General features: G+C 35.8%; 1 protein-coding gene across 2 annotated transcripts in view; it reads left to right on the forward strand.

Annotated features, from left to right (window-relative positions):
• The window catches only part of usp53b (ubiquitin specific peptidase 53b), a 29,594-nt gene that overhangs the window by 5,701 nt on the left and 11,846 nt on the right, over positions 1 to 12,047 (forward strand). Inside the window, exons 6-13 of one of the 2 annotated variants that reach the window (XM_030139155.1) lie at positions 25 to 138; positions 278 to 360; positions 1,518 to 1,623; positions 2,686 to 2,832; positions 5,570 to 5,719; positions 5,821 to 5,989; positions 10,978 to 11,100; positions 11,247 to 11,964. In XM_030139155.1, the coding sequence (XP_029995015.1) occupies positions 25 to 138; positions 278 to 360; positions 1,518 to 1,623; positions 2,686 to 2,832; positions 5,570 to 5,719; positions 5,821 to 5,989; positions 10,978 to 11,100; positions 11,247 to 11,964 (1,610 nt within the window). The remainder of the gene's footprint in view (positions 1 to 24; positions 139 to 277; positions 361 to 1,517; positions 1,624 to 2,685; positions 2,833 to 5,569; positions 5,720 to 5,820; positions 5,990 to 10,977; positions 11,101 to 11,246; positions 11,965 to 12,047) is intronic. The other variant, XM_030139164.1, reaches the window with a different exon arrangement.

Below are 12,047 nucleotides of genomic sequence, written 5' to 3' on the forward strand. Positions count from 1 at the left end.
TCTACTTTATTTATTTCATGACAGGAGAACATCCTGGAGCGCATTCATTTACACATCGCTTCAGACACAGCCACAGATGCGTGCTCGTCCAAATCCTGCATTACCCATCAGAAGTTTGCAATGATGCTCTATGAGCAGGTACAACACATTGTCATGTGATGAATGAAAGTATACTCAAGAATAAATAATTAAAAAGGAAAATGTTCATGAACAGCCATGTGAATATGCAGGTCAAAATATCTACATTTATATTTTTTTTTCTGTGTTTATTTTTCAGTTTGTGTGTCGATGTTGTGGTGCATCTTCTGACCCACACCCTTTCACAGAGTTTGTTCATTATGTTTCAACCACCGCGTTATGGTGAGTACTTGATTTAGTGCCACGGCTTTAAAATCAGGATATAAAAATCAGGTCGAAGTGCTAATCCTGGTTTAAATATTAAAGTATTAAACAAGGTTACTAGTCTCACTGAACCCAAAATATCTGATTGCAGTTGTAAGCATCCGAATCATAGTACAATTTCCTTCCTCTCTATTAGTATTGAAACCTTGAGTCTGTTAATAAATGTTAATGTTTTCACTGTGACTATGGACATTTTCACGCAGATATTTTCATGTATAGTGTGTGTTCAGTTCTAAAAAGGCTGGATAGAATGAGTTATAATGGAAAGTTTTGTTTCTCACCTAATCTAGGTTTTATTATTGCATTAGATGTGTTTTAGAATGACAAATGTGTAAATTCAGTCATTAAAGCAGTGGTTCTCAACCTTTTTTGGCTCATGACCCCATTTTAACATCACAAATTTCTGGTGACCCCAGACATTCAAAACAGATACTTTTTTTGCTAAAATTAATTTGTTTTTGATCATGTAATAGTTTGCTATTCTATGTTGCAAATAAACGTTAATTTTAGATGACATTTAGTCTATATAATGTATATTATTATGGACGGAGGCAGAAAAGCCAGGTGTAGATTACTGCACAAAGTGAGAATTTTATTTTCCTTGGTCAGGATATGTACAGTCAGTCTATCTCGGATTTACAAGGTTCACAATTAATACTGAACAAACTAGAACTCAAAGTATGAATTATGAAAGAACTGCAGCATCTGAAACCGATCATGATGAACATTTGACAGATAAACAGTACCACAGTGCTTCAGTTTCAGCTTCACAGTTTGTCATGTCTTTTATGGATTGGGATTGTCTCTCTCAGCTCACCATATATTTTTTATCAGTAAGTTTTGGGGTTGGGGTTGTTTTTTTTTTACATTTTTATCAATTACTAGAAATTTCAGGTGACCCCATTTGAATTCCAGGCAACCCCACGTGGGGTCCCGACCCCAAGGTTGAAAAGCACTGCACTAAAGTCATTTTGGAATTCTTATATTTTAACATATTTTACCAAATGTATTTAACTGAATGCACCCTTAAATTCCAAGTATCTGTTGCTGACTAATAGATATATAAAATTTCCTTTTAAACATGTTGAACTCTTTGTCTGTCTGATCTCACACAGCCAACAGGTTGATCGTATGTTGGGGAAGAATGAGCGGCTGAGGTCAGACATGTTTGGAGAATTGCTGCAGGCAGCAAACAACACAGGTGACCTCCGAAGCTGCCCGGTATGTCATTTACTATTGTTGGTGTCATTTTTAGAGTTTTTCCCGAAACAAATATGTGGTATCTCAGTTATGCGAACTCTGAGGTGGATTCATTACAGGACATTAATGATTAAAGTTAGTAGAACAGTTTGCACTTACTGTAAAACAGATCCCAAAAAATATTCTTGCAAATTTGCAGAGAACTCTCAGTGCTTTCTGCTGTGACACTGTACTTGAAGCGGCCGGACGGAGACGGTGCCAGACTAGTGTTAGGATATAAATAGCAGTAAGAGCTTATCCACTGTTTTTCTCTCATCTGTATTTGCTACTGCTGTCTTCCTTTTCGGTGTGCATCAGTTTGGAAGATGACAGCCCCGTTCCTTTAACTCAGCGTTCTTGCCAAAGTTGCAAACTCCAGAACTGAGTGAATGATGTTGTGCTGTGCCGATGATACAGCCGATACTAAAATTGTCCTGATTTTAAAGTGATAAGTCATATTTATTTTGTTTTTCTCTAAGAGGCAGGTGTACCTGTTATGTACATGTTCTCATATTAAAAGGTACTGAGTTAAATGAGGAAGCAACACATTACCTGAAGTTAAAAATCACCCCAGAAATGTTATTTCTTACAATGCAGCAAGTGTATCTGAGTGTGAACATGGTTTTATGCAAAACTGAAAGTGAACAATTTAGACAACTGAGTGCAACCACTTGGCCCAGCTGTCTTTTGACATGTGCCAGAAATAGACAAAAGCAATGCGCAAGTGGCTCATTTAAATGTTTCTCTCCTTTTTCTTTCCTCACATATTTTTCCACATTTCCTTTCTAAATAAGACAGCTTTTTCCCTTTGCCTCAGGTCTTTGTATTAAATTATGCTAAATTCTGACACTTCATCTGAGGTGAAACTGTTTTTTTGTTTGTTAGAGACAGTAACTGAATGACTTACCCTAAAATAACTTTAAAAACCTTTATCCCATGGGATGTTTTTTTGTAATATTCATTTGTAGTGTATAATTGCTTTGGTTTATATAAATGTTTCCGAGCTTACGTGTGATTTTTTTTTTTTTTCTTCTTAATTTGCAGAGTGACTGCGGTCAGAGTATCAAGATCCGCCGTGTGCTCATGAACTGTCCAGAGATCGTCACTATTGGATTTGTTTGGGATGCTGAGCAGTCTGATCTTACAGACGATGTCATTAAGTCTCTCGGTCCACGCTTGAACCTATGTGGGGTAAGACATGAAGGCACTTTTACAGAGTCATTATTCACAAATCAAGTATTATTTGCATGATTTAAACAGGAGTGTCAAACATACAGCCTGTGGGCCAATACTAGCCCAGCAAAGGGTTCAATACTGGCCCATGGGATGAATCTGTGAAATGCAAAAATTAGACTGAAGATATTAACAATCAAGGATGTCAAAATCACTTCAGTTCAGGTTCCATATACAGATAAATTTGATCTCTAGTGGGTCAGACCAGTAACATACAGTCGTGGATAAAAATTATTAGACCACCCCTTGTTTTCTTCAATTTCTTGTTCATTTTAATGCCTGGTACAACTAAAGGTACATTTGTTTGGACAAATATAATGATAACAACAAAAATAGCTCATAAGAGTTTAATTTCAGAGCTGATATTTAGCCATTTTCCATGTTTTCTTGATAATAACCAAAATCACTTAATTTCTTTTTTTTCTTTCTTTAAAATCACTTAATTTCTTACATCAATAGCTACAGCCTTGTACTGACAAAAATGCCGTGTTTCCACTCCGTGGAGCCAGCTTGACTCAACTTGGCTCGGCTCAACTCGGGTACCAGGTACTATTCCTGGATACTACCGACTTTAGAGTACTTGGACGTTATAGCGATGCGACGCGTTACTTCCGTGTCGTCTGCTCAGAGAAATGCTGATAAACTCGCTCGTTGCGTGTTGTCTTATCAAGCTCATGCTAATTTTTACATCTAAACCTCCTGGACCGACCATGTTGTAGTTTTCAGGCTGTCATTATGTGGATTAACCTACTGCTATATTTACTGTCAACTTCCACATCTGTTTTTTGCAAAACGGCGGGTCACAGAGACAACTCTCTGACCAATCAGTGGTCTGTAGTGCTTACACGTCACATTTTAGCATTTGTTCCCCAGTCTTGGAACCTTGGCAGAGGTGATACTAAAAAACTAGTACGGGGTACCAGATTCCAGGTCCTTTTCGTAATGGAAACGCAAAAAGGCAGAGTCGAGTGGGTACCACGTAGTGGAAACGCGGCAAAACAGTGCTTTTAGGCATTCCATGTTTTCTTTTCTGTCTATTTTAGTCACATGATACACACAGGAGTTAGTACTTGATTGTTTTTGATGACTTTTGCTGGTCTAATAATTTTTTCCGTAACTGTATGATCCTAATAACCAATAAATAGTGACAACTCTAAAATTTTCTCCTTTTTAAGTGTAAAAAAAGTTACATTGTGTGGAACAAACTATTCTTTCACTAAAAATGTGAGTAACCTGAACAAATACAAACAATCTGAAATGTTTTAAAACGAAGTGTCGTTTTAACAATGTTATACCTGTTACTGAATGATTTGTGCCTTTGTAGGTCCACTGTGATCGTTAAGTTGTAATGGACATGTGTAAATAATAAACTGAGGCATAATATTGTTAAAAGTGCACTTATTTTTTTAAGAAATTTCAGGTTGTTTGAGAAAGTTCATGTTCTTCACATTTTTTACTGGATACCTTGTAGATGTAAACATTTCCCTAATGTAATTTTCCATTTTTCACAGTTATTATTTTACTGGTCCCATTTTACTAGTTTACTGGACCCACTTGAGATCATATTGGGCTGAATGTGGCCCCTGAACTAAAAGGAGTTTGACACCATGATTTAAATAGACACTGTTTGCTGTTTTGTAACCCCGTCCCCCCAAGGGGAGGCAAGGGGTGTTGTTTCTGGTTTGGTTTGCGTGTTTGTTTGTTGGTTTGTTAGCACTTTAGCAGCAAAACTATTGGTTCAGTTTGTACCAAACTGGGTTTATAGATTGCCAGTGATCCAGAATAGATGTCATTACATTTTGGGAAAAGTAGGTCAAAGTTCAAATTTTTTATGATATTATGATCTTCCAATTTACTTATAATGGACAAAATACGTGCAACTGGCAGGGTTTGTTGTGCCTGGCACCACTTGTTATTACCTCCACCAAGCGTAACGGCAGAGGTTATGTTTTCATTGGGGTTTGTCTGTTTGTCTGTCTGTTAGCAAGATAACTCAAAAAGTTATGGACGGATTTTCATGAAATTTTCAGGAAATGTTGATACTGGCACAAGGAACAAATGCTTAAATTTTGGTGGTGTTGGCGGGGGGGGACTGACCTACCTTGGCAGAAGTCTGCACTCTCCGAGTGCTGTTCTAGTTACCTCCGCCAAGGAACTGCGGAGGTTATGTTGTCATTGGGTTTGTCTTTTTGTCTGTTAGCAAGATAACAAAAAAGTTATGGACAGATTTGGATTAAATTTTCAGGAAATGTTGGTACTGGCACAAGGAACAAATGATTAAATTTTGGTGGTGGTGGTGGGGAGTACGGATTTTGATGTAATTTTCAGGATTTTTTGTTTGTTTGTTTGTCTGTTAGCAAGATGACTCAAAAAGTTATGGATGGATTTTTATGAAATTTTCAGGAAATGTTGATACTGGCACAAGGAAGCAATGATTACATTTTGGTGGTGATTGGGGGGGGGGGGGGAGTCTGCGCTCTCCAAGTGCTTTTCTAGTTATTTGTTCTTCCACTGTTGTTAAATGACTGAGACCAGAACCATTGGCTGGTGTTCATATAATGAGGTCAACGTGTTGTAGTCTTTCAGAAATAATCCTCAAGTTATCAAAGACACACATAGATTTTATTCTCATAGGATTTTGTGTCTGCCAAAGTGCAATATTTGGAGATCAAACTTTCAATTTACTCTCTTTCAGCTGTTTAACCGTGTGACGGATGAAAATGCCAAACGGAGTGAACTGCATCTGGTGGGGATGATCTGTTTTTCAAGTAAACATTACTCAGCCTTTGCCTATCACACCAAATCTTCAAAATGGATGTTTTTTGATGATGCTACTGTAAAGGAGGTTAGGATCTCTTGCATTAATCTTTTTTTATCCCTGGTCAAATATCTGCTACCTGTTACTGTCAGTTACATGCTCTTAAATCACTCTTAACCTTTCCCCAGATTGGATCTAAGTGGAAGGATGTTGCCTCTAAATGTATCCGAGGACATTTCCAGCCACTTCTTTTGTTTTACACCAATCCTGAGGGAACGGCAGTGTCTAATGAAGATGCACCGAGACAAACCACCATGTGTCCCCGGTATAAAGCCCAAGTAAATGGTGATGTAACAGGTAAGATCACGACCTCTGACCTCTGCAGCATGCCCCGCTGGTTTTCAATGTTCTTCAATGCTGATATTTATTAGATATGCACCTTTCCTTTAAAGTACACTCCCCAAAAATCCTTTACTCCCATATCAATCAGACAAAAATATGCCCTTTCACTTGGCTACTAATGATATCTATATGATGTATTATATATCAAAAGCAACAGTACTTTATAGTCAAATATAAACCTTCACTAAAATGTTTCAGTTGCCAGAAGCTGTAAAGTAAAATAGGTGATAATGTTTAACGGCTAGTCAGTGTCACCTAAACCTCACACAGTGTATGTAATGTCATATCCATTGCATGTGACAATATAGCACATTTTCTGTAAAATCAAAAAGAACAAAATATTAGACAAAGTTTTTCTATTTTGTATTTAATAAAATAACCAAATGGAAAGGCCTGCATCTTCTTACAACTGACAAATAAAAGGAGCTTACCCATATGTTTTTGTTCTTCCCCTTTTTTTCAGAACTTCAATGAAAATTTTCAAGTAACCATGTATTTTAACCATGTATAACCACAATGTTTTCAACTTCAAAAACTATTCCCCTCATGTGTAACTTTAAAATTATACATTGATGTTATAGCATGAAAATAAATTCTAACCGTTTTTATTGTGACTTTTTTTTTTTTTTTTTTTTTAGCATTTCCTGTCCGTAGTTATCCTGGAAAGAAAAAAAGTTGCACAGTTGACACTGTCTTTGTTTGCTTATCATGATATAGAACATTTTCTCTAAAGTCAATGAATAAGTAGTTGAAACAACTCAAGAAGGTCTATTTCTTCTTATAGTTTGACTGATAAAAAGGAACGTACTCATATTTGATTATTTTTCTACCTTTTAGAACGTCACTGCAAGTTTTTACATAAAATGAGTCAAAATGTAAAATATTGATGCAAAAAACAAAATTTATATATATATATATATATAGTATATATATACGTATATGTATGTATATATATATATATATATATATATATATATATATATTATATATATATATATATATATATATATATATATATACATATATATATATATATATATATATATATATATACATACATATATATATATATATATATATATATATAGACTACAAATACTATTCTTGTACCAGTTAAACTGTTGAAATGTTGCACAAAATTATTTAGAAAATGATGAGCTTAACTAAATATTGTTTTATAAAAATACCAAATATAAGTATGAAATACTGTGCAGTTATAATGTCATCTAAAGGACAAATGTATTGCTGTAAAAAGTGTGACTTCTGACCCATAATATGAAGCATAATATGAAATAACGAGTTTTTCAGTCATGTGATCTATATCATCATAAAACACAACCCTACGTTGTTTACATAACTGAACTGAAAAAACAACAGCTTATACAATTTGATTTACACAACTCATTGTACATCAGACCAGCCTCCAAAATAAAACGCTTCCCAAAAATCCCACTTTAGCATCTGAATAATTTCAATCAAACTGAAGCGAAATAAATGTGATGACAATAATGCTTTCTCTTCATAACTTGCAGTTTTTGTTTCGCTTTGGGATTGAGCGGGTGCTTGTTATAGCGCCAACAGAAAGATTGTCCTGCCCTGTGCGCTGGCTTGAACTTGACATGAGGATGATGCCTCTGTTGCACGCAGATTACCACCCACGCCTCCCTCCATAATCCCTGCTCCTGTGGCCAAGCGCACTCATGTTCCTGCCCCACAGTTTGCGCTCCTCCTCTAGATATGTCCCATGTTTGCCTCCATTAATTTATCTGCTTTGTTTTGGGTTTTTTGGCAATGGCATCTTGCTTGTTTTGACGGTTTGCTTTGGTTAAGTGTCGTGTCCAGTAAATATGACTGGCATGGGACTGGATTCTTATTTCTGTGAAAATAAGTGTAAGTAATGTTTTATGTTTTTTATTTGAGGATAAAATATGACTCTTATTGTGGAAACTGGTATGGTATTGACATGACAGTAGGTCATCTTCATTCTGTTTTACTGTCCAACACTAAGGCTGTTAAGTGTTCAGCCAACAATGTTAGTGTTATCATTTATCATTTAACACAAATAATTAATTATTTATATGTTCTGTCAGTTATACAGAGTACACTATCAGAGTACAGTGGATGTAAATCCATCATTTTACAGCTTATTCACTGTTTTTACTTATCACTTCTGTAACATCCAGCCATGCAACAACAGCACACTATGTATCCATTGCCTTTTCTGTACTATTTTTATTTTAAGCTTCACTCTTTTCATCTTAAGAAACTACTTCCTTCATTTTAACTTTCAGATTTTACATTGATGCTTTAAGATCAGCACTCATCTGAGAAAACACAAAAGAAAATGACTGCTATTTTTATCATAATCTATTTTTATCAAACATTTCCTGTCAGCAGTGATCCTTAAAAGAACAGTAGAAGTGGAAAACAGTGGCAGCTGTGAGGTGAAGGTGCTGATTTATTCACAGATTTGAACAGATGACGTTATCTCTGTCTCTCACATTAATTTTGTGGTTTCAACAATAATGATCCAGTGACATGCTTTGATTGGAAAGTTGTCAGTTCTTTAAAATCTTTTTTCAACACTGACTCTAATACCATACATCATTATCTGTTACTAAGGTGTAAAGGTCCATCTCAGACAAATCAGGAAAAAAAAACATTTTCTCAGTCCTGTTTCTGTAACTAGTGGCATTTAAGAAACATGTTTAATAGCATATCAGCGATTCCTTTACTGTACACTACGAAAGTGTTTTTAAAGAAATACGTGGTTACATGCAGAACTGGACTAATATTTGTGATGGCACCACTGCTTTTTGACAGTTTATAGTGGTAGATTCACTTGCTGTAAGTAGCAAAACTTTAAAATCAGCCAAATAGTATTATAGCTAATGATGATACTACTACTACTACTACTACTACTACTAATAATAATAATAATAATAATGATAATAGTAACAATAATAAAATTAACAAATTCCATGAACATACTTACTTTTGTTACTTCTGCTGTTAAATAGCAAACATAAGACATATATGTTCATTTGATTCATACTAACAATATGTGGACTTTGAGCAAAATGTAGTAATTTACAAAGAAATGTAAGCTGCCTCCACCCATCAGTAGCCTGGAAAGGCTGGCTTCAAGAAATAAATGAATGAAGTGTTATATCCTCTTGAGACCCAGCAATGCATTTTGTCCTCTGTGGTGCTCAATAGTTTCTCAGCTTTACCTAAAAAAATAGAAATAAAAAAAAAAAAACCCTGTCCACTGCAAAGGACATTCTATAATAAAAATGAAAAAAATGGATCTGAAAAAACTAATGCATCATCCTGTTTCCAATCAAAGGAATTATTTAATGTAAAAAAAGTTAACACTTTTATTTACTGAATCTCAGGAGGATATAATGAAGGATCTAATGGAAAAAAAATACACTTAAAGAAAATTTTGGACATAAATTCACGATCAATTAAACACAGTCAATTTAGATTCCTGAAGGATTTTAATCACAATATTTCATAGTTAAGTATAGTGTGAAAGAATGGGAACAGGCCTGTGCTCTAAGTATTTTTCTGAACGTTTTTATTTTTGCAATTTGATCAGTGTGCAGAAATTATTTTCAATACACAATAAATAGGGTAAATCTTTCAGCCTAGCATAAGATGGAGGGCTTTCATATATATATATAGACAATAGCATCACTACAAGTAGCGACATAGTACTTTAACTATATTTCTAGGTAACGTTTCTTTTCTATAACAAATAGCTTCTTAGTTGTTAATCTCTTCTATTGACCAGGTGGCATGGTGGCCTTAAAAATAGTTAATTTTTCCAAGTCATCGTGCTTGTGAAGTAAAGTAAAACCATGAATGAGTAAGTGATGCCTCCAACATGGTCATATACACAAAGTCAAAACACTAACATTTAGGACTAATTCTTGTTGACACTCAAAACAAGAGAGTAGAGGAAAATAGACTTTATATGATGGAACCTGACGTGACCTAGAAGAGAAATAAGTTTAACTAAAAAAAAAAAAAAAAAAAAAAAAGCATAGGAAAATACGCATTCATAAAGTTTACTGTGTAAATTCCAGAAGAAAATGCTCTCAATTTACATTGAGGTGATTCACAAATAAGCTACAGTTATCACCAACCAATAATTCAGCAGTGACCTATCAACCGCTAACCACCAGATACAGACGTTGTCATTGTCTACCTGCAGGCAGCACTGGGATAGTAAAATACTAAATTATGTGAATTACTAAATAAAATGCATACATGAGGAAAGAGGAAAGAAATAAGGGAAGAGGAAAAGTTAAAAAAGATCACAATATTTGTTTTTAATAATGTTCAGTAGTAATGCATATCTCCTTTAAATATCGACCACTAAAAGGTGGTGGATAGAAAAAATTATTTGCTTGAAATGTACAGTATATGAATACAGCTATAGAGGAAAAACATGACCTAGATATAGTATGTTTTTTTTTTTTTTATCTCTAGGGGAAAATATTAAAATGTAATGAGCAGTAGTTTACGTCAAAGTATAAAACGATTAAGCGGATAAAAGAATCAAGTGCATTTAATGGCTAAATGATGTACAATACATTAACTATCTATATAAAATATGAAAAATCAGAATCACTACAATTAGAATAGAGTCTACATACATTATAGCAGAGATCAGACATTATTGGTCTCAAGCACTGATTTAATATTGAGTATAAAAATTACCCAGCTTGTGATGTTCTGAACTAACTTTTACAATGTTATTGTAGCTCATTTTACTACATTTCTTAGATGATGTGGAGTAACTGGTATCTTAGCTCACTGGATATTTAATAATTTTAATCAGCTTGCCTAATGTCGGTTCTCAGGGATGTAGTGAAACATTTCACATTGTAAAGCAATCATATATTTGACCTTTTAATACTTTTGTTCTTCAGTGAAACATCCCCTTGGAAGCCCAAATAAGTTCCAAGAATCCTTCATGGAAAGTTTGCAGAAGCCAAGTGAAATATCAAAAAAGGACAGAGGGCATCGAAAAACTGATCCATCACAACATAAAGGTAGGCACCGCATCTGGTTTATAGTTATTAAGGAAGCACTGATAACTGAGCGGCAAAACTAAAGATTAATCACAGCAAAATATTGTAAAAACCGGAGCATGTACAAATAAGTAGCTCCACAAATGATCCATGTCCCCTTTCTTTAGAGATGGCTTATGCAAGATCTTCATCTCCCCCAGAGAATGGAACAAGGCCTCCTGTTGATCAAAAGTCAAAAAGCTTTCCACGCTCTGAGAAGTCATCAAACCATTCAAGCCGAGCGTCCCAGGAGCCTCGTGGACAGTCACAGGGTGGCGGGCACGGCCGAAAAACCAGCACTTCACCGAGTCGCCATGATCAGGATAGCTGCCAAGAGCACTGGGAAAAAGGTGGAAGTGGAGGAAACCGCAATAAAGTCAAGTCCACTTGGAGACCCATCCGTGAGGTTTTAAATGTGGACACGGTGCTGAATGAACTGGAACAGCGTCGTCAGCAGCAGCATGACAGCCCACACCGCAGTAAACCTTCATCCCAGGAAAGGGTGCACGGTGAACAAAGTAGAGAGCGTGAGCGGGAATACGTACGGAACAGGGAAGATCGAAAGCAAAAGTGTTTGATGACTATTTATGAGGACGAGCAGCGACTTGAGACTGAGAGCCACAGTTCTGTAGATTCAGAGAGCAGGGCCAACCAGCAGAAGGGCAGCAGGCTTAAGGGTGGCCCTAAGACGCTGCTGCGTAGTGATACCTGGACCATCCAAAGGACAGAATCTGGCTACGAGAGCAGCGATAGACTCAGCAGTGGCTCCACCAATCCAGACTCCCCTGGTGTTGACGGGTTTGTTGTGAAAGACCAGAGATCAACACCAGAGGCACAGTTGAAAAGGTAAAACATATGTACTTTGAATGCAGACTGTTTACTGGGTAAAAGCTGTAAAACCTGCTGTTACACACTGCAGATAGTTGCAG

The sequence above is a fragment of the Sphaeramia orbicularis genome, chromosome 1, assembly GCF_902148855.1.
Source record: "Sphaeramia orbicularis chromosome 1, fSphaOr1.1, whole genome shotgun sequence".
Lineage (NCBI taxonomy): Eukaryota > Metazoa > Chordata > Actinopteri > Kurtiformes > Apogonidae > Sphaeramia > Sphaeramia orbicularis.